The following is a 27,204-nucleotide window of genomic DNA, read 5'->3' on the forward strand; positions in this document are numbered from 1 at the left end:
TGCACATAGATTATGTGATAATAAGAACTGTCCGAGAAGCACATGTCAAACAGAAGAAACAATAGAGCATGTAATGTGGGGATGCCCCTTTGCGGGGGAAGTGTGGGGTGAAATGCAGAAGCAGTATGTTTGTTTAAAAGGGATTTCGTATGATGAAGTAATGTTCCTTACGGGATGGGAGAAGGGAAGTAACCGAAAGGGAAAGTCTTTGTTATTAGTGTCCTTGGTAAAACTATATTTGTGGAAGGCCCGGCAAGGGTATATTTTGGGGTCATACAAATGGACAGCCAAGAGTGTATGTAGATTGGTAGAGAAGGAAATAGAAAAAGTGCGGCTGCTGGAGAAATTGAAATGGGGGTGGGATACAATCAAAGATAGATGGAAAGACATTCCTTAGAAGCCACTTAATTTAGAGGCCTAAGAAGGAAAGTTTTTTTTGTTTTGCCTTGTTCGTTACGTTGAGAGCAACACATGGTAAGACTAGTATTGAGTTGAGAAAAGGATTGGAAAATAAGGTAATGGGGTTTTTATGCCAATTTAGAAGATGTGATGTAACTTTGGTATGACTGTGCAATTGAACGTGTGGTTTTCCTCTTTATGACTTGTTATTTTGCTATTAAGATGCCACAGTACTCGTAGAAAGGACGTCTGAACATTTTGATCAATGGAGAGAGAAAATGTCTCGTTTTGTTTAGAATGGGTTTATTCTTTCGGATGTTTTATAATGTACATGTACGTGATATTCTGTTTTTTGAAAATAAAAAAAAGGAAAAAAAATCTGTTCTTATCAGTTTAATATCTGATACGTCCCCTATCCGGGGACCATATATTAAATTGATTTTTGGAGCAGGGAGATGGAATAGGGGCTTGCTCCGTCCACTCCACGCATCGACTTGGTATTGCAGTACTTCCAAGAACGGTGCACTCACCTCTTATTATGTTCAAAGTCAATATAATGGCTATTTCTTAATGAGAAGACTGCAGTTTCAGGGTACTTAGTTCAAAGCTCAAATTAATTTTGAATTGTTTGCAGCGAATAAATAATGTGCCCTTTTTGATCCCTTTGTGTGGAAATTTTTCGAAACAAAACAATGTATGCACAACGGATGTCAGTAAATTTGCGAGCGTCTGGTTTATTTTGATGTGAGAAACGTGGAGAAAGAACACTTTTTTCCCACTTATGAATGTGATTGTTCTAAGAAAACAAAATTATGGCACAGAAAAGTGGCCAAAGCGTGAACTTTACTGTAGAAATAACAAAAAAATACATTTTGAATTACAGTTACATTATTTGAAAAAGTTCTAATGAAAATACAACCGTGTGCTCACAGCCCAGAGTTAAAGCCAGCACTTGCCTCTGTTTTCCAGTAGAGACCGACAGAGCTCTCCTAATTTCAGTTCCGTTTGTAACTGAAGTGTAAACAGCGCATTCTGTTCTTCATCCACAGAGGACTCATACTGAAATAGGTTAATAGGTTTAACTCTTCTTTTTGCTATCTTGGTAAAAACTTGGTTAATGCTCTGCACAGCACTGAGCGTGATAAAGCTCACAGTGTAGTTATCCCCCTGTCGACCACCAGAGAGTGACAGAGCTCTGTAGGTTTTCTGCTCTCTTTGGACCAAATGTCCTTGCTTCCTGATGAATTCACACATTTCACTGGTAACCATTAAAATAATCCAACTTTAAGGCATGTTGGCTTTACATTTCAGAACCTACATCCATATTTTATATACTGTCTGTGGTTGTGTTGCCAACAACCAATAAACATCAAGAAGCACAAGATAGTCTCTTGCTGTTAAAGACCAAGTTGTCTGATTACAATATATTCCTGGTATTCATGCTTTAAAGGAAACATTTGCCTTTGAGTCCAGAGTCTTATCATTTCCAAAGTAGTACAGCTAAGCAGCAGTAGTTGTTTCCTTTCTTATTAACTCTGATATTTCCTACTTGTTGCCTGGCAAAAACAGTAAGCAGAAACAAAAATACAGAGAAAACATCAACAATCAGACGGCCCTCTATGAGCAGCCACTTGGCGAGAGTGGAAAAGAAAATCTCCCTTTAACAGGGAGAAACCTTCTAATGGGTGAGTCTGGGTTTCTTTGCCTAGGCTGCTGCCTTTGTGACCTGGCATAATAATCATGAATTGACATTAAAACAAAGCCAATGAATTGAACTGAGGAGGCCTTAGTTTGTACTGGGGAAAATAATAGGGTGGTCATGACTGGACTGAGTTTACACCAAGATGTAAAAGACCCTCTGACAACAACTTCAGTCTGTCAAAGATTAATTATTCTTCGAATGAAGCCAGTGTCTTTATGTCCTGATTTCTGTCTTTGTCTGCTTTGACAGTCTGGTAAAACTGGTAAAACAAAACGAGTGACGCCAAACAAAACCATTTAAACTTATGGAAGTGCCATACTGGAGTTGTACTTACAGTCCTGAGACCTGCCTTATTTCTTTCTCAAATGACAACTGAAATCATGAGCCCTTCACTTCAGAGTGTCCACTTTTGTCTTGTCCCTACACCTGCAGGTAGAGCTGCTCCCAATCCTGGTTACAAAGACAAAGGCCATGCTGTGCAACATAAACTCCAGTACTGAGATCACATCTTCAGATTTTACCCTGACTTCAGTGCAGCCCAGTGTAATCGGTCTGGTGCATTTAAGAGATTCAAGCCTAAAGCCTAATGTACCATTTTATTCTAATCTTTATCCTGCTCTAATTTCCAAGTAATTTTACTTTTAACGTAAATGCATTTTCATGCTTGAGTAAGACTTACTCTGTACCTTAAGTAACAGTTTAAGGTGTTTTTACTGTGTGCTCGCTGTAATTTTACTGAATGATCAGAGCTCTTCCTCCATCACTGGTGGAATTTTTTTGTTAAAGATTAAGATCAAGACAAAATCTCTAATATCATTTGCTAAATGCAATTTGAAAGAAATTTTAAAAATCATTCTATATCATCTATATCATTCCCAGTATGCCTGTCTGTTGTTAATACAAACAATGGTAGTAAGAAATGTATTTTAAATACCTCTATATAACATTATTCTCTTTGAGCTTGAAGGAGAGGTCAGAAGTCACATTTATTAAATTAACTAAATCTTTATACTGTGCTTTCTGTATGTTGACAATAAATACCACATTTAGTTAGTTTTTTGTCAGTTGTTGACCAATAAATCATTAAGTTGACCTTGGAGACCTTAGGGCATGGAGGTCAAATTTTAATGGACTGTTTACATGATCTCGCTCTACACCTCTAATAGGTTTTAGAAGAATTCATTCAAAACTCTTTGTGCTATCATGTTTACAGATTACGCATGCAAACTCTGCCAAAAACATGACCTTACTGGAGGCCAATCATAGAACAGACACTGGACAATCATTACATTTATAGTGGATCAGCACTGATTACAAACTTTGTGTCAAAATATGTAACAGAAACTTAAATTTGATTACTTGCCACAATAACCGCAGTATATTTATCTCCTGATAGTGAACCAGTGCTCAGTTCAGTAACTTGATCCCATCTGTGTTACCTGGCAACTAGTGCCATACCACATAAAACACACCGTTTTCATGAACCTGGGAATGTGTGACATTCAAAGAAGTCCCAAGAAGTGATTTCATGTCCTTCTTGTTGTATTTTTAAATGAAAGGAGGATCTAGGAGGTAAGTGTGTGTGTGTGTGTGTGTGCAAACGATTCTGTAAAGCTTTCTTATATATGATACTAAAATGTGTATAGGTATGTTACATAATTGGTGAATCTAATCTCATAAGGTGTTTTCAGCGTGTTGAACTCACATTTTTGAATATACACTCATCGTCCGGTTCACTGGGTACACCTGTTCATCTGCTTGTTAATGCAAGTAATAAATCAGACAGTCACACGGTAGCAACCCAAAGTACTTCAACATGTAGACATGGTCAGAACAGCCTGCTGAGGTTCAAACTGAACATCAGGAAAAGAAAGGTGGTTTAAGTGACTGAACATGGTGCAGTTGTTGGTGCTAGATTTTTTTTCCCAATGGTTTGAAAAATAGCAAAAATCCAGTGAGCAGCAGTTCTCTGGGTGAAAATGCCTTGTTGATGTTGCAGAATAGAGGAAAATAGCCAGACTGCATCAAGCTAATGGGCAGAAAACACAACACAAAAAATTCAAATAACTACTCGTTACAAGCAAAGTATGTACAGGAGCTTCTCTGAGTGCACAGCTCAGATGGACTACAGCAGCAGAAGACCACACTGGGTGGCCCTCCTGTCAGCGATGAAATGGAAATTGAGGCTACAATTCTTACATGCTCACCAAAATTGGACAATGGAAGCTTGGAAAAATGTCTCGTCTCATGAGTCTGCTGCAACATTTGGATGTTGGAGTCAGACTTTGACGTTAACAACATTGCATGGACGCTTTGCAGCTATGCTTTGGCTTGATTGATGGTGGTGGGAGATCTTGTTACACTTTGGGCGCCTCATTACCAACTGACCACTGCTTAAACACTACAGCTGACCATGTCCATCCCTTTGATTGCGGTGTACCCAGATTCTGATGGCTGCTTCCAGCAGGATAATGCATTATGTCACAAGCTCAAATCATTTCAAACTGGTTTCTTGAATATGACACTGAGTTCACCTTAATCAAAAAGCATCCACAGTCACAAGATCTCAATTCAATAGAGCACCTTTAGTATGTGGTGAAATGGGAGATTCACATCATTCATGTGCAGCCAACTACAGCAGCTGTGTGATGCTATCAACTAAACATGGACCAGAAATCTTGAAAGACAAAAGGGGGTCCAACCCAGTACTAGCAAGGTGTACCTCATGAAGTGGCCAGTGAGGGTATATCTCAGGCTATGTAACTGTGAGTAATACGAAGCCTGGCTAGATAGCAGATTATATTATCTAGTGAAATCACTTGGTGGTTTATATTGTTTTCTGAGGGAGGAGCCAGTTTAACAGTGTGATGTTATAAAGTCACGCAGCCTCTCACTCTCTCATGTGAGGCGTCTTGAAGGCTTCGATGATGATGTCTGAAACAGCTGGTCAGTGTGGGCTTAAACATGTCGTGTTATCTGTGTGTAACTAGCTGTAAATTATTTCTTGTTGTTGTTTTTGGACGCTAGCTCTTCAAGAAATCTTTTACACAGCAAGCTTTTCTTTCTTTTTTTTTTATTGCGCTTTCAGATATGCTACCTAAATTTGAGAGCAAGGTTCACCCACACCAAGTGACTCAGCAGTTGCAGCAGCAAAAAACACATGGAATAAATCAAGCATGGGTTTCTGCTTCGTATAAGGTGGGTGTTTATCTGTTACAAGCTTTTCACACAGGATTAGGATTAAGAAAACTGGCATTCTAACTATATCATATCCATATTAAAAGTACTGTTTTCTAAACTTCACTATAAATGGGGTAATATATCAAAACCAAAAGTATTCATGTAATGACTTATATTACATTAACCTATCATGAGTTTCATATATACAATATTAATCTACAAAGTGTAGCTGGCAAATAGTTCCTGTGATGAAAAGTGCTGTATAGAGTGGAGGAGAAGCCAGACATCATGAAATCAAGATACTTAATTAAAATGTGTGAGCAAAGTAGAGTACAGTAACTGAATAAATGTGCTTTGATTTCTACTATTTCATGTTATGTTAAACCTAAACTGTCCTTCATGTTTTGTTCACAAGTACAATAGTTTGGCTATAATGATAGGAATTATTTTTAAATTGTGCTAGTTCCTTAAAAATCATTGCTCTTTTATGCCTTCATTAAGAAATCTGAGTGCAATTAACTCACTCATTAACGCATTTATGTGTTGATCCACAACCGCTGCCCGACTGCTGCCTTTCCTCTACAGTAAGTATTAGGTTCGTGCAGCTTGCTCAGCAGCAACACAGCTCTGACATCACTGTTGCAATGTCGAGCACCCAAAGCGGTTGCTGCAGAGCCTCCTCTCTCCTGCCACTCTGGCAGACCTCATCCTGAGCTCGATCTCATCAACACAATCTCCCATGTTGTGCCAGGATGTCGGAAGCTGGCTTGGAGTCACGGCTAGTTCATACTCTGGCGGTTAACACAGCCAGACCCTCTAAACACCTTTTTCTGTCCCCTTCGTTCCAGCGCCTTGCTCTCGCCTCCTGGATCAAGGAAAACATTTGCAAGAAGGAATGCTGCTTTTTTGAAAAAGATGGAAGGTAAGCTGGGCTGCTCTGCACTATGCTGAATTGACGAGGACTGACTTAGGACTGACCTTCTTGTTGTTGCTGTAATAGAGTGGTGCTGTGGGGACAGTTACATGATAATGCAGTTTTCAGCTAAATAAAGTACAGAATGCAAAACAAACTTTGAACACTAAAAAATGGGCATTTCTAAATAAATTAGCTTTTTAATTAAAGCTACTGGATATCTGCAAAGCAGGTGAAGAAGAATTAATGTATTTATACTTTTTAAAATCTTAAACATCAGCTTCTGTTTCTCTACTGTTTCTGTAGTGGGGATGTGTGTAAGTGTGGCTACGCAAAAACTGATCATACAGACGAAGCCATCAAGCCAGAAGACTTCACAGGCGAGTCGTGGAACATACACAGACATGTCCGTGAAGCGCCCACTGACGCTTTTGGAGACATCAGCTTTGGTGGTTTGGGACAAAAGACAGGCAAGGTGAGCCAGTCCTTACTCTACATTATATAATGTTACTGTGTAAATGCACATCTGCAAGTCTTTATGCCATCCTTTAAATCTGTGTGTACATGTCCACTGTCAGTACGCCCGAGTGTCCACAGACACCAGCCCTGAGATCCTGTACCAGTTATTGACTGAACAATGGAAACTGTCCCCTCCCAATCTACTGATCTCAGTGACTGGAGGAGCCAAGAATTTCTATCTGAAGTCTCATCTTAAGAACATGTTCCACAGAGGGCTGATCAAAGTGGCCCAGACAACAGGTCAGCCAGAACGAGAGCAAGCGAGCGATAGATTTGTGTGTGAAAGATCATTCATTGCACAGAAAGTAGTGTTTTTATGGATACGTGCCACCTCCCATGCTTCTGTTCTGTTCATTTTGGTAGTCAGATAGACTTCAGCTGTATGTAGTTTGCGTTTGTACTAACTGTAAAAACAGTAAAAACTTGTAATTCTAACATCCTGAATATCTCTCCTGGTTTCCTGGTAACCTTGCGGACTTGTGAAACTTTCAGAAAATGATTGCTCCAGGCCCAGAAACAGTCCCACACTCAACCCCCCCATTAACCACCCCCCCCCCCCCCCCCTTTTTTTTGCATGCTTTTTAGGTTGTTTCCAGAAAAACATTCACATAGGAGTCCTATCTTTAAAGTCAGGACTGTAAGGCTCTTAATATTGACTTTCATATTTTAGAGATATTTTGTTCTACTGGTGAATATGCTGCTTTGTACGCAGGTGCATGGATCATCACTGGTGGTACCCACACAGGTGTGATGAAGCACGTGGGGCAGGCTGTGAGGGACTACGCCATGAGTAGCTCCATGCAGGGCAAGATTGTAACTATTGGAGTGGCAACATGGGGGATAATTCATAACAGGAAAGCACTGGTGCATCCAGAGGTAGGACAAACACTTATGGTGAGATGGCATCATCTTCTTAGCATTCAGTTACTGTAAATTCTTCTCACTCTCCGTCTTTTTCCTTTAGGAATGCTTCCCTGCCCATTATTTGACGGACACTGGGAACCAGGGCCAACTATCCACTCTCGACAGCAACCATACTCACTTCCTGCTGGTGGATGATGGAACCCACGGACATTATGGTGTAGAGATTAAATTGCGTAGCTGCCTAGAGATGTGGATCTCCAGAAAGTGTCTTGGAAATAAAGGTTAAAGATAACAGATGTAGTATCTAAAAAATCAATAAGACAACACAGATATTTATTGAAATATGATAATATATCTTTCAAGCTTTTGATTTATTTATTTTTTTTAATTGATCAAATATTTGATCTTTAGGGACTGGTGTGACTATTCCTGTGGTGTGTGTGGTTTTGGATGGCGGACCAGGCACGCTGAATGTGAGTCAGCTGTTTTTTGGCCTCTCTCCCCCAGTGTCAGTGTGTATGTGTGTGTGTGTTGTATAACTGCCCTGTGTGTCTCCTCTCAGACCATCTACAATGCTATGCTCCATGGAACACCATGCGTGATCTTGGAGGGCTCTGGGAGAATAGCAGATGTTATTGCACACGTGTCAGGACTGCCACTAATCCGAGTCACTATTGCCCTCATCCAGCAGTTGATGAAGAAGTTTTTTGGTCAAGAGTATGAACAATTCTCAGATGGCAAAATCATAGAATGGACCAAGAAGGTATGTAAATATACTGAAAACCATAAAATTACTGAACTTACTATAGAAGCATTTTTGCCCAGAGTGTGGAGTTTGCATGTTCTCCCCGTATTTGCGTGGGTTCCCTCCAGGTACTCCGGCTTCCTCCCACCGTACAAAGACATGCAGTTTGTGGGGATAGGTTAATTGATTAATCCAAATTGCCCATAGGTGTGACTGCGGGAGTGAATGTGAGTGCGAATGGTTGTCTGTCTCTGTGTGTTAGCCCTGCAACAGACTGGCAACCTGTCCAGGGTGTACCTGCCTCTTGCCCTATGACAGCTGGCATAGGCTCTGAAAAGGATAAGCGGAAGCGAATGGATGGATGGATGGATGGATGGATATTAGACAACCACCCAGACTTATGTTTATGCAATAGCTGCCCTAAATTGACAGTGTAAAAGCAGTGTTTTCATACATGCCTTACTTGGATGGTCATGAGTCATATTTTGCGACTGATCTAGTAGTTGACATTATCATCTCAGATGATGTTTTCTGTGTTAGATATTGCCACAATGTATATACACCAATCAGGTATAACATTATGACCATCTGTCTAATATTGTGTTTATCCTCCTTTTGCTGCCAAAACGACTCCGACCCATCGACCTTGACATGGAGTCCACTAGATCCCTGAAGGTGTCCTGTTATAGCTGCAAAAATATGTTAGCAGCAGAGCCTATAAGTCCTGTTAATTGTGAGGTGGGCATCCATGTACATATGTTTTTTGTTCAGTCATTATCAGTCATTATTTCCCCAATAGATGCTCGATTGGGGGAATTGAGCTCTGGGGAACTTGGAGGCTAATTCTACACCTCAAACTCGTTGTTGTGCTCCTCAAACCATTCCTGGACTATTTTCCTTTGTGGCAGGGAGAATCATCCTGCTAAAAGAAGCCACACCCATCAGGGAATACCATTTCCATTAAAGGTTGTACATTGTCTGCAACAGTTCTTTGCTAGGTAGTACATTTCAAGGTATCCACATGAATTGCAGGACCCAAGGTTTCCCAGCAGAACATTGCACAAAGCATCGCACTGCCTCTGCTGGCTTGCCTTCTTCCCATATTGCATCCTGGTGCCAGGTGCTCCTCAGGTAAGCAACGTACACGCACTTGGCCACCCACGTGATGCAGAAGAAAACGCGGTTCATCAGAGCAGACCACCTTGTTTCATTGCTCTGTGTTCCTGGCCTGAAGCTCACCCGGCTGTTGTTGGTGCTTTTGGTGGTGGACACGGGTCAGCATGGACACCCTGACTGGTCTGTGGCTATGCAGCCCCACACATGATGAACTGCAATGTACTGTGTATTTTGACACCTATCTATTTGAGCTACAGCTGTTTTTTTTGTTTTTGTTTTATCAGACCACACAAGCCAGCCCTCACTCCCCACATGCATCAGCGATTCTTGACAGCCCTGTTGCTTGCTGTTCCTAGCTTGTATCGCTTTTGATAGATACTGACCACTGCAGCTTAGAAATGCAACATAAGGGCTAAAGTTTAGGGGATGCTCTGACTCAGTTGTCTAGCCATCACAATTTTGGTGTTTTCACGCTCACTTAAATCCTTATGCTTGCCCATTTTTCCCGTTTCTAACATCAGCTTTGAGGACAAAATGTTCACTTGCTCCCTGATAAATCCTGTCCACTAACATAGCTCTTATATATATTCGATATATATTCGATTCCTCTAAGGTCCTCACCCCCCTTTGTCTAAGTCTCGTCTCCCTTCATGTGTTTCATGTCTGCTTGTCTTATGTCAGATTTAGGTCTATTATATTTGCTGTTCACATTTTTCTTTGTCAGGATGACACCTTCATCTTCATCACCATGCATCTTCAGTAACATATGTTGAACAGCACAGTTTTAGCTGCAGAACTGTTTCCTGCAGCTAAATGACTAAATATCAAAGATGAAAATATTTGCACGAAGTTTGTTGTGTGCTCACCAGAGATGTCTGAGCCAAAGCGAAAGAAACAGTGGTTCCAGTATTTAAACGTTTTTCTTTATTGAATTTGTAGATTCAGGACATCATCAGGATGTCACACCTGCTGACAGTGTTCAGAGTGAGCGAGGACTATCACGGGGATTTGGATGTGGCCATTCTTCAAGCACTACTCAAAGGTAAGAATATGGATTTGAAGCAAATGCCCGGATCCTAACCAGACAGCCTACAAACATAACACACGCTATTAAGTATGAAGAAGGACTGGCTTAGTGCTAAACAAGCTCTTAGCAAGTATAATATTTCCAGTCAGAAAAATAAATGTGCTATCGAATGTCCCACAGTCGAAGATATTTTGATACCATCTTTACAGAGAGACGTTTAAAACTACACTTGATGTCTTTAAAAATGTGCCATGCTTCCTTCAGACTAGTAACGCCTCATGATATTCTGAAAAAATACCTAAGACACCCATTTAAACCAAGCTTAGCAAAGAAATCTGAGCTAAAGTGCACTGAAACCGTAAGTGAGTCCACCACACTGGACATTCACTTAATCTTTTGACCGTGATGAGTCATCATTCTAGTTTATCTGCTTTGTCCAGACTTTCCATCCATCTGGGTAATTAAACCACATTATCTGGGCGCCTTTCTGCTATCTCAGCTAATGTTAATGTAGGTCATCCAGTGTCTTCCATTATAGTCACATGACTACAGTCCTGGTAGTACAACTGGAATTTTTCCTGTACTAATGCATCAAGAACACTATAATAGAAAAATAATTGGTTTATGTTTGATATTTGGTTTTGATGATAAACCAAACACGTCCATGCTTCCATCTTGTCAGACTGGACTCTTGCTTGTCTTTTTGTTGTAATATAAATATTTTTAAAAGATTTGCTGGGGGAAAAACATCATTCTCAGATGTTTAAGAATTTATTTAAAAATTTATTAGATTAGTCATTGGATAAATGAAAAAAACAACTTTTTACATTCAAATTGTAAATGGCCTGTATTTGTATAGCGCTTTTACTAGTCCCCCAAGGCCCTTTACACACCCAGTCATACACACATTCACACACTGGTGAAGGCAGCTACAGTTATAGCCACAGCCACCCTGGGCCAGACTGACAGAGGCGAGGCTGCCATATCGTGACATCGGCCCTTCTGGCTAACACCAGTAGGCGGTAGGTGAAGTGTCTTGCCCAAGGACACAACGAGCGAGACTGTCCGAGCCGGGGCTCGAACCGGCAACCTTCCGATTACAAGGCAAACTCCCAACTCTTGAGCCACGATCGTCCCAATGCTATCTAAAATGCACCGAGCGGTGGATGAGCTTTTTAGAGAGACAAGAGACAAATAAATCGAATCACTGTAAATTCTCCTTTCAGCCTCAAGATCCAGTGAATTCCTGGAAGTTGAATGCTGGAATAGGCAGCTGGAGCTGGCTATAACCTGGAACCGGGTGGATATAGCTGAGACTGAGATCTTCACTGAGGAGAGCCAGTGGAAGGTGGGTTTGTCTTTTAAATAGAAAACCAACATCACTCTCTGATCAGTTACCCAGATAGTGTTTTTTCTCCCCCATTTCCTGCTGAACATCAATAAGAAACATCAATTCCTCCAAATAACTTTATCCCTTCCTTCTGTCCTGCTGGCTGCAAGTAATGCTGAATTTTATTCTTCTGTAAGGCAAGGCACCTAAGCCTTGCACCTGGTGATGTTATTCTAAAATGTAATTCTGTTTGAATTATGTAAAAATGAAATAATAAAATAACGTTTTTATATTTCTTCTCTACTTACTTTCAGTTTACACACTTTTCTTGGACTTCATGCACACTGCTTTTCCAGTCTTCTCTCTAACATTTAACCTTCTTTGTAAAGTATATCACTCTGTTGCTAGTAAAGCTGTCCATGTTTCTCATTGGTTACATGCTTCCCTTTTGCGCAAACAAACTCATAGCTAGATTGGGAAACTCTGGGTTGCCTTATTTAGTTGATACCTACCTCTTGTGTGACTGCTTAGTCTGATTTCTGATGTTAGGGAAAAAAAGGGAATTGAAATGAAAGAGAAAAATAATGACCTTTACAGCACAGGCTTTGTGATTGAAAAGCATTGAAATCCTGGTTCGTATTAGTAAGATAAATTTAATGAATGGCAAAACTGAAATAGGTAATTATGTGAGCCTATCAGGTGCCAGACTGGCCACACAAGCCATTTTCACTGGAGAAGTGAAAAACTGTAAATAATTGACATACATATAGGTTTAAATATAGGGAGAGTTTGCTGTGTTCGAAACTGGTTCCAAAGGTAAACCCAGCCCATATTATCAATACAGAAAGCCTTCTTGCCACCATAACACCATAAAGTCAGCTGATTCAGCAGCAGCATGCATCATATTATAAAGGTTTTACGAGTAGCAGAGAAGAGGTCTATAAAGAAATAGCAGTCTGCTTTTCCATTCATTTTATTGTCTCCATGTTGAACTTTGCCATCACACCATCCTTTGTTTCTAAAACAATGATACTGGACAAAAAACAACAAAAATTCTGATGATGCTGTTCTGATTTTTTTCCTGCTTCTAGTCCAACGACCTCCACTGGGCCATGTTCTCAGCCCTGGCTGGCAACAAGCCTCAGTTTGTGAGTCTGTTGCTGGAGAACGGTGTGAGTCTGAGGGATTTCCTGCAGGAGGAGGAAACTCTGTGTGAGCTCTACACACAGCTGCCCAGCTGCTTCTTTCTGCGCAAGCTGGCTAAGCGGATCCACAGTGCTCGACGCAGCGGGAGGCAAGCTTTCGGCATCAGAACTCGAGCTTGCAGGGAGCAAGGCGAAAAGATCTCCTTAACTTATGTCTCTGATGAGGTGCGCCACTTGCTGGGCAAGTTCACCCAGCCCCTCTATCCTCCCTCCACCACCACCACAGACCAGTTAAACATGTCCATGGATGAAACGTCACTGTCAGTGAGTTAGTTCATCCAGTCTGGGTTTTTTTTGTTTGAAACACTGAATCTGTCTTTTTGTCAATTAATCATGTGTTGTATCTTACCCAATTTTATTTTTTATAATTTGAGAAAGCTTATTTTATGGAAATAGATGTTAGTAGGAGTAAAATATTCAGTAAATATACGAAGTATTTAGACTGAATATGCTGTTTTAGGGTATCACTATATCAGAAATCCTGGCATTGTGAACATTAATCATATAATAATAACAGACTCCTTCACTTTCTTTTTAGCCGTCTAAAAGTCAGACAAGTTCCCAAGCTCAGCTCAGGGAGGACAGTCCTGAAACACAGAGGGACCCGGGCACAGACCTTTTCCTTTGGGCTGTCGTCCAGAATAACAAGGAACTGGCTGAAATTGCCTGGGAGCAGGTGACGAAAGCACTTCTGGAAACTTCAACCATAGCTGCTTGCGTGGCGTGTTTATGACCTCACATCTTTCTGTATCTGTGTACTAACAGTGTAGGGATTGTATGTCTGCTGCTCTGGCTGCCAGTAAGATCCTGAAGAAAATGGCACGAGAAGGAAGCGATGCAGATGATGCAGAAGAAATGCGAGAACTCGCCAATCACTATGAGAAACATGCCATTGGTATAACACATATCATAACATGGCTGAATTGACCGTGATTGTTACGGGGCTTGAATTTATCCTCAGGCTGCGTATATGTGTGTCCCAGGTGTCTTCACCGAGTGCCACAACAGTGACGAGTCGCGCGCTAAGAAACTGCTGGTTCGCACGTCACACTTGTGGGGCAGAACGACATGCCTGCGGCTGGCACTCGAGGCAGATGACAAAAACGTCATAGCTCAGTCTGGTGTTCAGGTAGAGGAAAATTTAGATTTTTCCAGAGGGGATTGCCAGTGTGTTATACATTACAATGTTGAGTAGATCAATTAAAGTTACAAAATTAAGAAATCGCTCAATTTAATTTCAAAATTTGTCTTGGTGCTGCATTATAATCCAGTCTGTGTAAACGTGTCTTTCAGGCTCTGCTGACTCAGATCTGGTGTGGTAAGCTTTCAGTAGAGAACCCTGTGTGGAGAGTGCTGATCTGCATGGTGTTTTTCCCTCTTATCTTCACTGGCTTTCTGTGTTTCAGGTGAGACCTGCCAGCCAGCTAAGGGGTACAATGGCTTGTACAATGCTACTGTGCTTATATGTGTTTTTATTAACACTGGCAAACAGAATGGAGCAAAATACAGATAAGATAAATAAATTCTTCCCAAGTGAAGAAAGGAAGCATAGCACTACTAGGGAGTTGGATGGGCTGGCTTTAGACCACACACAAAAAGGCTTTTCTGCCTAATAATGGATAATGCCATGCTACTGTACAGATGTGTGTGAAGTAGGTTAGAGCAAGTGGTAAGGAAAGTGATAAATAGACAGCATCAACGCAACACTGGTCACATTTCTTTTAAGTGTACTTTTTTTCCTGGCATCTCCATTCTACCATCTTAAAACAACCCTGAAGAAAATAAACATTACTATACAAAAGGAAAAACCCTTCATTTGGTTGTACCCAATGATGCAATCAATGACCTCATGACCTTATATAAAAAGGAAGTGCCAGTTCGGCCCCTCCCACACACCTGTTTTGGCTGTATGACCAAAACAAAGGGACAAACAAAGGTAATTATAACCAAAGCAACAAAAGCAAACATAATTCACCGTGTCATTCTGCCTACGGCAGAAAAAAATTCAAACCACCTGATGGTTAAGTAGTATTTGTTTTAAAAGCATATGCATGGATGTAAACTGTAACATAACGCTACCACAAACAAACCCAGGAGAGTATGTAGAGCAAAGTTACACCTGCAATGTCTAAACTAAAACATTATGGCCAACTGTAAAATAACATGGGATAAATCAATATGTTTAAGGGACAAGTGGTAAATAAGTTCAAGCCTACCACTTTGTCACAATACATACATATTAAAAGTTTTACTTTAACTTAATTTTAAACATACACAAATACATAAATATACAGTAAGCCACCAATGTAATGTCCAGGCACAGACAACTCTCACTTGTTTTCATTTGACAGAAACTGACTAAATATACCGTACAACTCATATCTACAACTGTGTCATCTAAAATGACTCCTGATTCATCTTTCATACACCATGGAATTGCTGCCATGTGTGGATAAATTTTTAAAGCAAATAAAAAGGATAAAGGAGGGAAAATGCAGATAAAGCTTTCATCAATGCATTCAGGGGGAAAAATGAAGTCACTTTCCAAGATTTAGATGTGTATTTTGCTGGAAGTTTCCCTGACAGAGATTAGTTATATGGCCAAACAATAGTTAACATCCAAAAACCCATAGGAGGAAAATCTGACAACAACACCATGGATGCTAAACAGAAGTTCGCTGTAATCACCGAGAGAAACGTGAACGTTTACACAGTGTAGAGTTTACTAATGAATTACTTCTTGAGAAATTTTACTTAGTCACTTTGAGATCATCTCCTTCTTTTCATGTTGCTTTATTTAAAAGTTCATCTAAGTGGCGATTCTTACATCTGGTGTAATGTAAGGATGTGTGTGACTAATTGTTACTACTGTCGGTACCAGACGTAGTTGTAGTTTAATCTAATTGTTAACGTCTCAGTTGATGCCAAATACTGGTAAATTGTTGTGTCCTAAATGTTATGCCTAACCTCCTTTATAAGCCTGTTATTGTTACTTATTTTTTTAAATCACGGATACAAGTGGCGGAAATTAGCTTTCTTCTTTAGAAATAGGTTGAGGAGTCATTCAGGAGGTACTCAGAGTAGAGCCGCTACTCCTCAATGTCGAAAGGAGCCAGTTGGGGCGGTCGCCTCCCGGGCATGTCCTACTCTGAGGAGGCCCTGGGTAGACCTTGGACACACTCGGTTGGCCACTGTGTTCCCCTGGATAACCTGGAGGAGGTGGCTTGGGGAGAGGGAGGTGTAGACTTCTCTGCTTAGGCCCCCCGTGACCCAAAGGAAGAAATGGATGGATTATTTATCATTTTAGATTTTAACTTTCATTGAGATAGTTGTTATGAATTGTAGAGCAATGCGTATTCTTCATAATGTGCTGAACAATGTTCATAATGCGAGGTGCCACGCATTTAAACTACGATTCATTATTGACGAATGTCATTAATGGTTTCAAATTTCTTTGTTTGGAGGGTTTTTGACATTGTTAATTAAACAATGCCCCAATTTAACTTTCTACTTGTATTCTTTTTAATAATAATACCTGATTGAGTTTCAGCTGTGGTCAAAAGTGTAACTTTTCCACAGACATGATGAAATCATCCAGAGAGAAACTGCGAAAGATGAGGAGATGAAGACAGTGGAGACCCTGACAGGAAGCACACTTAGAACAAATGGTTATGGCCCGTATGTACACACTTGTTCCTTAATGCAGATATCAACCCTCATCGCTGCATGACCTTAAATGTCATTTGAAGTTGAATAAACAGTGGATACATGAAAACATGGCATTGTCTCTCCAACTGCAGTGATCTTTCTGTCCACAGCTTGAAGCCCATGAAGCCTCTGGGCTGCTGGTCCAGGCTGATGTACCTGTACACCTCCCCACAGGTTAAATTTTACTGGAACATTGTATTTTATTTTGCCTTCCTCTTCCTGTTTGCTGTGGTGCTGATGATCGATTTCCAGAGCACGCCCTCTGCTGGCGAGCTGCTGCTCTACATCTGGCTGCTCTCGTTGGTGTGTGAGGAGATCAGACAGGTGAGAAACTGTGGCTCAGACCCACAAATGATACAAAACAACGAACAAAGAGTCTTTATTTTCTTTGTGTGCACTGTACTGTATTGTAGAGAGACAGTCTTTGAATTTTTCAACACAAACAGTGACCCCATTCACCTTTAGAGGCTCAAATGTCTAAAAGGTCAGCAGTAAGAAATGGTGAGTGCCCTTCTTTTAGAGGAGGGAGCAGTGTAACAGAGCAAGTCCACAGAGAATAGAAAACCTTTGTAGTTGTAACAAATGCAGCAAAAACGAATGCATTTAAAGTAGGACAGAAAAGAATAAGCATGCGCCTGAAAAGGAAGCATTACACAAATAAATAAATATAAAATTACATCAGGGTAATCTCTGGGGTAGTATGAATGACATTGTTTCACCAGTGAGAGTAATTATTGCGCCAGAATGAATATAATTATCTTTGAAAGTAATTACCTTTAGTAGGCATTTCCCTAAAAGGCAGTCATTATATAGCCTGTAAACAGACATTTACTCCTAGTTGAAATTCACTGTGTAAATGGCCCTGGGAACGAACTGTCTTTGAGGCCTTAAAATGCTCTGAAGGTCCTGCTCCATCCAGAGGGTAGCACGTCAAACAGGTGGCGTCCTGGATGTGAGGAATTTTAGCAAGTGTGCAGCCCTAAGAGGTGACAGGAGCTTTCTGTGCTGTGTTGATGACCCATTGAAGAGCTCTGTGATCTGTTACTCAGAGATACGATATGCCATTACTATTAGTTCTAAGCAGAGGAGCTTAAAAGGCAAGGCCTGCAGCTTGTAGGCTCCAGCAGTTGTAGTCGCTGTTGTACCTTCTTAATAACCCACATGGTGCTGGCAGGAAAGGTCTTCAGAGGATTTCTGGGTGTGACCCATTTTAACACAGTTCCCCTTGATGTAGAGAGGGCAGTCAATTTGTTTACCTACCTAAATCCTGTCCCTGAGTAACTCCCTTTTTCTGTCTTTTTTTTTGTTGTTTTCATTTCAAAGGCTTCTTTATCCTTTAATGATTTATTTATTGATTAGAAAGTAATCAAAATAATTTAAATGATAGGTGATTGTATGTCGAATGCTAAGTAATATAAAATCCTCTTATGTCTAATTCTCTTTTCTCTTTCAGCTCTTTCATGATCCAGATGGTTTTGGGTTTCGTAAGAAAGCCAAGATGTACATCAATGAGTTTTGGAATATTTTAGATGTCCTCTCCATCATCCTGTTCCTTATCGGCCTTGCATTTAGGTGAGTTTTTGCTCTCTAAGACAGTCTGTGGAAATCAATCCACCCACTGCATTATCTATGAATCACCAAGCTTTTCCTACTTCAGGCTGACAACCGAGCTGTTTTATCTGGGTAAAATCATCCTCTGCATTGATTTTGTGGTCTTCTGCCTCCGTCTCATGGCCATCTTCACTATCAGCCGAACCCTCGGACCCAAAATCATCATAGTCAGAAAGATGGTGAGGGGTTTACAGAACAAATACAAAGCATGCTGACCTGAGGTTTTATGGCTACACCAAAAAAAACACGCTTACCTAATACAATAAGAGGCTTCTACCTCACCGAGCCTCGATCATAGTCTGCAGATGAAATGTAGTCCTTGTGTTTCAAAAAGGTGTTTTGAACACTTGGATCATTTTGTTACCACACTTAGTTCAGTCAGTCAGACCTCAACTTTGTGTTCAGCTACACTTTATTTACTCCCTAAGCATACATGAGATGTCAGAGTTTGCAACTGTGTTTCTAAATGTGTCAATTTCTGAGTGTTTCTTGCTTGTGATTGGTGCCTTTCTATCCTCCAGATGATGGACATGTTCTTCTTCATGTTCCTCCTGAGTATCTGGGTGGTGGCTTATGGCGTCGCCAAACAAGGCATCCTCATCCACAATGAAAATCGTCTGGATTGGATCATCCGTGGGGTGCTTTACGAGCCATACCTCATCATATTTGGCCAGTTTCCCAAAAATATTGATAGTGAGTGGATTTTGAGAATCTTATACTTTAAAAAAAATATATATTTTTTATTTTAGCTGTAATACTTTGTTTCAGAATTTTGTTACACATATTTATTCTCCTCCAAAGGCTTCAACTTTGCTCATCACTAATGAGGATGTCATTTTTCTTCCTGCAGACACTGAGTTTGACATGAACTCTTGTAGCGTGAATGCTACAGATCCCCTGAAGCCTAAATGTCCCGTGTTGAACGAAAACCAGAGCCCGGTCTTTCCTGAATGGCTCACCATCATCATGCTTTGTGTTTATTTGCTCTTTGCCAACATACTGCTGCTCAACCTCTTAATAGCAATTTTCAAGTGAGTCCTCCTTGTCATCAAAGTGTATGAGCTTTTCTGTCATCTTACTGTTTTAATGATGATGATGAGCCCTCGCCTTTTTTTATTTTTAAACTTTCTTATGTTTCGTGTTATCGTCCCGCACAGCTTTACATTTGAGGAAGTCCAGGACAACACAGACAAAATATGGAAGTTTCAAAGATACGAGTTAATTAAGGAGTACCACAGTCGACCTGCTGCCCCTCCTCCTTTCATCATCCTCAGTCATATCTACCTCTTCATCAGAAGCATGGTGCTGCGGAGGCCCCCCAAAATATACAAAGAGTTCAGTAAGTGCTGAAGTGTTTATCCACACCTTTGTAGACTTTTGTGTAATTAAAAATGCTTCATTATTTATGTACATGGCTACAGACCACCCACACACAGGGTACCCCAAAGGTGAAGAAGAAGAGAACTTGTAGGCGTTCACATGCCACGAAGGCAGATTTAAATTTGTACCTGCAACTTCAGACTCAAGGTATGAAAGATGGTAGCTATACCTATGTATGGTGAAAATGCTAAGGAAAGAGATGGGATCTTTTTAAAAAGGTCATCCTCTTCCTCATCACCTCAAGCTTCATCTCCTGAACTGAAGTCAGTGCTCTAGCACACAAAAACATGCATAACCTTGTTTATTTATATCCAATATATCAGCAGATTAGCCATGCAACCCTCGCATCTCAGTACAGCAGACAGTGAGTCGGCTAAACAACAGCTCCTTTTACTCTGGCATCACTCCATCTAATGTTAGGCTCAAGTGTCCTAAAGATCCCACTTTCCCTCTGATGAACAGTCTGACCATATTCTCACATCGTGTGACAGCTGATTTGCTAAGTGTCCAAGTCCAATACCAACTTATCTAGAATTATGCACCTAAATTGGGAGAGTTTAGAAAATAGAACTCAGTTGACTGCAATCTACTGACATCTAGTGGTGATGTTTAACTCACTGTAACTAAAACTATGAAATAACAAGATCAAAAGATCTAATATTGTATTTTCTGTCACATAAAACTGTTTCTTGAGTGACCAGTGGAGTGAGTATGGCTCCAAAAGCAGGTCAGTCATGTGAGCAAAAGCAGATCACATGACTGAAATCCCACATTTAGGTCACATCAAAACAAGTATCTCAAATGCAGGTGAAGGCTTCCGTTTTCAAAACTAAATCTAAACACAAGTTTCAGAGCTTTTAGCCACATCTCATGGTGTTCGTCAGCAGGTGAAGTTTGCCCGGTTGCCATGGAGATGGGTCAGTTTATCCCCATCATACTGTAACCAGAGTATGACCCTTTATTTATCTCATTAATGCAGATGATCTCCTCTGTCTCTGCTCACAGTCGACAGATTTTTACCTGTTTTTGGTGCTGTTGAGAACGTGGCAGTGAAGATGCTGAAAGTTTAATGTATTCAGAGGTCATCTGCAGACCCTGACAGTGCTTTAAACAAAAACCTAATTTGTGTTTTAAAAAGATTATTATAACTATAAAATACAGAAAAAAAACCCAAACTGAACATGAATTGAAAAGAAAAAGTCGCTGAGCAGCTAGTATTTGCTCTTTCTGTTTAACTCACTCCCAGTTTATCTGTTGTGCAGGGTTTTCTGTTCGCATGGATGTGCAGAATTAGGTTATGCAGTGATTCAAAGCATGTGATGCTGTTTTTCAGAGAATGAGCTCAACCCGACAGAGGATGAGGAGCTGCTGACCTGGGAGTCCTTGATGAAAGACAGATACTTGGTGTCTGCACGGCAGGAGCAGAGCCAGAGCATGGAGAGACGCATCCTGGACACAGCCCAGAAGTAATCTCACAGTAATGTAGCCGAAAGTCGCTGTATGTGTGCTGTCTATGCATCATCACACCAGTTTCCATAAAACGGAGTGATTGCACGTTCTTTTTTAATGAGCTTTTAGAGACCAAAGGACCAATTTGCATGCATAATCACCTTATGTATCACACACAGTTGGATAGATTTAGGGTAATTTGAGATATTTTCTGTCCAAAGACTTGGATGTGGCTGCTTCACCAAACAATATTTACATAAAAATTATTGAAATCACTCTGTGTTATTAAAAAAAAGTAATATAATAATTTCCTGTTTGTTTTATTGTAAAGACTGATGATTTTCTTTAAGTAATTTTCAAACTGACACTTGTTTCTTCAGGGTTAACATCATAACTGATCTGCTGGAGAGAAATGGGGAAACGAGCGCTGCTGCCATGCTGAAAAGACTGACTCAACTTGAAGAGCAGGTTGTGGCCTGATTTCTTTTGGTTGGCACTAATGTTGCACCTGTGTCTGTAATATGTCACGATATGCTAATGGAGGGTGACCTGAGGCACTAAAGACAAGGCACGCTTTTTGTGGCACGCTCTTGTGTGTCAGGGGTGTAAATTTTAGACTTTGAACTGCGTTTTTAATACATTTAATGGCTTTTCCTACTGATAAACACCTCCCTCATTTCCATTCATACTACACCAAAGTCATAAAGTAGCAAATAACCAATTAAGTGGTATAAGATTCCTGTTTTCTTCACTAGCTAATGCAGAAATGTGTACTTTTTACAGTGGGTTCACAGTTAAACAAAAAAAATCTCTATCTCGGGGATTAAACGTGTAGTTACACTTTACACTGACAGAAAGAGGAGTTTCACTGCTCTGACCCACTTAAGATCAAAGTTAGCTATATGTGTAAAATTACTTTGACGTCCTTGATCTAAGCAGCTAACAGAAGTAGTTGATCCACTTTCCTTTGTCTCATCAGGTCAGCCAGTCTACTAAAGCCCTGCAGTGGATTATGGATAGTCTGAAATCTCAGGGTCTGCCCTCAAAAGACACACAGTCACGGAGTCAGTACCAAATTTAATTCACTATTTACATGTCACAGTTTTCTGTTTGATAAATATTCTAAATCTGCTGCTGTTTGCGCACATTTTTGTGGTTACCTGCAGCTCCAGCTGTCGTAGATGAGACTCCAGATTCTTTCAGGAATACATCGGAGAAAGGAAGCGGTTTCCATGTGAATTCCCGTCAGTTTTCCTACCCAAACAGCAAACTCACGCGCTTCCCTGTGCCTGAGGAGAAGGTGCCCTGGGAGGTACTTATATTATTTTTTTCCACCACAAAGTCACCAGTTGCCACTCAGAAAGTCACTGAACTGATAAATTGTCCAATAATTCTGGTGGTTTTTATCCCCTTTTTTTTCCAGGTCAGTTTCAGCTCATACAAACCAACTAATTATACCTCTGACGACAGCGAAGACCATGTGGATGGGTGTGTGGAGCCATACTTTCCTGTTTTCACGAAGCTTTTTATTTGAGAACAGCGTAGAGTCTGTTTTTCACATGTCTAGAAAGCAACACTCTTCCAGTAGGTTATAAGTAATCATTGAAAGGGATTATTTTGCGTGAGTATACACATTGTGTTTTTAACCTGCATATTATACCCATAAAAACATTAATTAGCAGCCAATGAATGGGCCTCGGTGACAAGTGAATTACCAGTTTTCAGGTCGAATCTATTTGAACACAGTAAATAAGCTTTCTGGCCTAACTTTGACTTTATTGTGTAATTACAAGACCGCCTCCTCCAATCTCTGTACGCTCTTCATCTATTGTTTCTCCCTGCAGATCAGAACCAGAAGCCTTAGCTAATTACAGGTATGACACAAGAACAGATATAGAAGCTATTCAGTATTACTTATAGTAACCTCAAAAGCATGTCTTGATGTCTGATAAGGAGCTTGTCATCTCAGAAACCCAGGGGGGAGGACGGGCATCAGTGGGCGTGGGGCACTGAGCCACCTGGGTCCAAACCTCAGTGTAGAGCTTGTGATTACACGGTAGGTCATCTCAATGCCCCTGCAGAGGTTTTAAAAAGGTTGTTTTGCACAGAAATATCTGAGACTTTCCACTTATTTTTAGCTGGCGAGACAGCGAGAAGTCAGTTCTGGAGTACCTGGCAGTTTGTGACGAGAGTCGAAGAACTTTATCTTTACCTGGAGTGAGTTCCAGTCTTTGTCCATTTAATGTGGCTTAGATATTTTTTTTGCACTGTTCAATCACACTGTGGCTTTAAAACCTTCAGGGCCCTGTTGATTCTGCTGATAAACTGCCACCAACTCTTAAAAACACGATGGGAAAAAAGCTGTATGAAGCGATCAACGCAAAACTGTCAGAGGGAACAAAGGTAAGTCTGTGCAGCACTGTGGTGGTAAAGCTTTAAAGTAGCTGCAGGAGCAATGAAAACAAAGAACAGCTGTAAAGCACGACAGCTTTCGATAGAAGAACATGTCAACAGCTGTCACTGATAGCATTTTGAGAGAGCAGGAAGAACAGGCCCTCTGTTTGTCTTTGATATAAACACTGGTTAGTAAATTTAGTGATACAATAGAAAGCATTCGATTAAATATTACATTATAAAATAAAAAATGTAAACATCAAAGACAAATTACTTATTTCCTGAGCTGAGAAATGTTTGAATCATTCAAGAGAGAAGGGGAGCATCCTGCCAGGGCTGAAACTGTACATTAATATGATATCGATTAATTTGTTGATGGACGTGGTTGTTTGGTTTTAGGTGTTTGAGGGTTATGTGGATGACTGCAGGAACACGGATAACGCCTGGGTGGAAATGACTGTCCTAAACATTCACCTGGATAGAAAAAGCCAGGTGATGGTGGACATCAACAACACGGTAACATCGAGTGTTTTACAGCGTGAAGAATAAATTGGCTGGCTGACTGTTTTACATTTCCTCCTTTCTGCATTTACATGTTATTATCTGTTGCTTTTTAGGTGCTGAGCAGTAACGGTGCTCTTCAGTGGCAGGAGGTGAGCAGCAAAGCCACACTTAGCTCAAACCAAAGAGAGTCGCTGCGGCTGGCTGCTGCGCTGCACAACAGGAAGTTCTGACATTCACGACGCTGCGGCTGTAAATGTGCCTCTACATCTCCCCGTCACTGCTGCCTTTTCTTTAAATATGTCGATTAATTGTGTTGCACTGAAAGCCATAATCTACATTGTGCTGCTGCTGACTATGAAATGAATGTTGAACCTACACTGTTAACTGCTGCTCACTAAAAACAATCAAATATTAACATTCAGAGAAGAGTGGCTACTCCTCCACACTGAAAGGAGCCAGCTGAGGTGGTCTGGGTGATCTAGGTGAGGTGTTTCAGGCATGTCTTACTGGGAGGAGGCCCCGGACAGCTGGGCCTCTCTGCTAAGACCCCCTGCAACCTGAACCTGGATAAGAAATTGGAGGAATAATTAAAGGGGACTAGTTATGTTAATTTCCAGCTCTCTGTGTTTTTTTTAAATTTCAATTCTACTAGAGTAGCTTTGCATGATTCACAGCTCAAAATAATCCTTATTTATCTTTTCCTGACTATGCAGCCCTTTAGACTCTCCCCTTTCTGTGCTCATACCATATTGGGGATATGTACTCAGTGATGACTTACAGAGCCAAGAATATTATAAAAACAAGCACTCAGATGACAGGGATTACTTGAACATAGTGGCCTCATTATTAGAAACTTCAGTGATGTGTGATATGAGCCATTGTTACAGTATATGTGTGACAGAAAAAGTGGAACAGATCTCTTTAAGTGAACAGAGTTCACTAATGGCGCACAGGGTACTTTAACTTACAGTTGTCTAATAGTATGTAGCAGTTATAGAGCTTATTCTTTTATAACACACAAGACAATCATCAGTAATAATAATAATCATGTTACAACTTGGTGAAATTAAATATTAATCTACATGTTTTAGATTGCCTTAATGCACCTTTATTTAATTTGGATATATTTTACTCGACTAAATTTTTTTATTCACTTGTATTGAAGCAGTTTGACGTTGTGGCACTGCTGCTTGCTTTCTCGCCGATATCACTATCTCCGTTTCCCTGAGTTTGTTTGCGTGTTGCACTCTCTCCCGTCCTGTTTAAAAACAGAGAAGCTTGTGAAACACTTTTCTGCCCTGAGCTCAGCTTTTGTCCACCTGCCAAGCATGCAGCGCTGCGCTAGTTTCGGAGCAGCCTCCGCAGGCTCTCATTGGTGCAGCCAGAGGTGGCCAGACTACGCAGTATCGGTTTCACTCCCTCCCCCGGCTACCCAATCGATCACCTGTCCCGGCACGAAATGATCACAAATCATCCCGATTGTGTCTGTGTGTGCTTGAAAGAGCAGTAACTTCTAAACCGCGTGGATTTGTTGTGACTTTATGACCTGAAAGTTGAACTGTGTGCGCGGAGCAGGCGCCAGAGTCCCGGCCTCCCTCTCTCTCTCTCAGTTGTTGTTATTTGTATCTCCACCTCCCGGCAGCGCACGGACGCTATTTTTAGCCACAACGTCAAAGAGAGACCAAAAAAACAAAACGAAGAGTTCCCACTCTGGAGCAAAAAACAACTGTCCTCACAGAGTCACTGTTAGTCTGTACAAAGGTTGTTATAGTTAAATAAAGCTATATATAAAAAACATTTTAGTTCAATAGAACAAGAATAGAAACTAGATTTTTGAGGGGGATTAAAAATAACTGAAATGATTTGTGAATTTGGAAAAATGAAGTAAAATAAAAACCGGAAATAAACTTAGTTTTAATATTTGGTAACGTTTGTTATCATAATCTGCCTGGTGAGGCTTTGAAGAGCATGTTTGTTACAAGACTTTAAGTCAGCTGCTTTCAGAAAGCTCTGCTTCCTTATTGTAACACCTATAGCGATTTCACTAAGTCTAGCCTTGGGCGTACGCCCTCGAATACAATAACCCTTCAAAAGAATAGAAGCTAATGCTGAAACTAATAAGACTAAACCAAAACAAGCAAACTGAAACTAAACTGAACTACAAACAAAAGTCACAATGAAATAACAATAAAAACTAAACGTAGAATAACTTGGGTGTGTATGTTGACAGGCCCCAAGTTATTTTAAACCAATAAAATGACATGTTATGCTCATCATCTTTTTCTATTGCTTTGTGTTTATCATACCAACACTGTTTATAGTTTTCAATCATTTTTATGGTAAAATGAAATTAAGGCTTTTCTCTGACTCCTCTAGTGCACATTGAAGGGTCCCCTCATAGCTTCTGGGCCCTTGAGCTGCCCTGTGGAAAGTTACGCCTTTGCACAGGTGTAAATATTTACCATGCTGTGTGAAATATACTCAATTATTGAGCCTTAAGAGAGAAAAAGAAGCACTGAAGCGATAGCCTTAAAATTAAAGAACACATGAGCCGTTCCTTCAGGAAATTACTGCCAGTTTTTAAATTGAAATCTGATTTACAGCAGATGTTATTGGTTTACTTTGTGTAATGAAGTGGGGACAATCAAGAAAGTCTTAGGGAGTAAAAACTGTTTATAGTATGTCATAGAAAATTAAGTTAGTCTCAAAGGGTGATGTAGTTTGTATGTCAAACATCTTTTATGCTCACATCTTTAATTTGAGCAAATTCAACTTTGGAAAAGCATTCAAAGCTCCAGATCAACTGTGTGTAAATTTTATGATTTAATTCATCTCAATCTGTACAAATTATGAACAACATCAATACTGCATGGTGCATACTGCTGAATAAAACTGAATTGATTACCCGACTCCATGTTAATTCAGCAGAAAATAAAAATTAGATTTTATGAACAGATCATGTCTGACACGTGAAAATGTTGACCTGAAATGTAAAGTGGTCAAATAGATGTAAGAAAGCACAATATTTTCTTTTAAATAAACAGTTCAGTTCAACCGTGTTCAGGTTCCCAGACAGGTAATGAATGAAAGTAAGTGAACGTGTGATGGCACAGAAGTATAAAATACCAGAAGTGGAAACACTTGGAGTGCAAATACCT

At 40.4% G+C, this 27,204-nt stretch overlaps 1 protein-coding gene and 1 non-coding gene across 4 annotated transcripts; both read left to right on the top strand.

The window, feature by feature from the left end:
- The first annotated feature begins 739 nt into the window (after positions 1-739).
- Positions 740-930, top strand: LOC146370516 (U2 spliceosomal RNA). Its single transcript, XR_014797255.1, has one exon. It is a non-coding gene; the product is annotated as a U2 spliceosomal RNA (small nuclear RNA).
- trpm2 (transient receptor potential cation channel, subfamily M, member 2) lies at positions 777-26,955 on the top strand. 3 transcript variants are annotated; one of them, XM_084908081.1, is made up of 33 exons: positions 777-5,299; positions 6,130-6,203; positions 6,501-6,669; positions 6,773-6,953; positions 7,426-7,589; positions 7,678-7,858; positions 7,989-8,050; positions 8,140-8,340; positions 10,378-10,480; positions 11,692-11,813; positions 12,887-13,264; positions 13,539-13,676; positions 13,766-13,895; positions 13,984-14,129; positions 14,294-14,406; positions 16,580-16,678; positions 16,819-17,032; positions 18,162-18,280; positions 18,366-18,498; positions 18,841-19,012; positions 19,170-19,350; positions 19,477-19,658; positions 21,033-21,165; positions 21,529-21,616; positions 22,128-22,212; positions 22,315-22,460; positions 22,572-22,636; positions 22,993-23,022; positions 23,118-23,204; positions 23,287-23,365; positions 23,450-23,551; positions 23,942-24,058; positions 24,160-26,955. In XM_084908081.1, the coding sequence occupies exons 1-33, from the start codon at positions 5,192-5,194 to the stop codon at positions 24,274-24,276; spliced, it is 4,419 nt and encodes a 1,472-aa protein (XP_084764207.1). In that variant the 5' UTR covers positions 777-5,191; the 3' UTR covers positions 24,277-26,955. The 3 variants fall into 3 exon arrangements, with proteins under 3 accessions (XP_084764207.1, XP_084764209.1, XP_084764208.1); XM_084908082.1 differs by lacking the exon at positions 777-5,299 and having other exon boundaries at positions 5,319-6,203; XM_084908083.1 differs by lacking the exons at positions 23,942-24,058; positions 24,160-26,955 and having other exon boundaries at positions 23,102-23,204.
- Positions 26,956-27,204: the final 249 nt, after the last annotated feature.

Source organism: Perissodus microlepis, chromosome 16 (assembly GCF_051167445.1).
Source record: "Perissodus microlepis isolate ML-2025 ecotype Zambia chromosome 16, ASM5116744v1, whole genome shotgun sequence".
NCBI lineage: Eukaryota > Metazoa > Chordata > Actinopteri > Cichliformes > Cichlidae > Perissodus > Perissodus microlepis.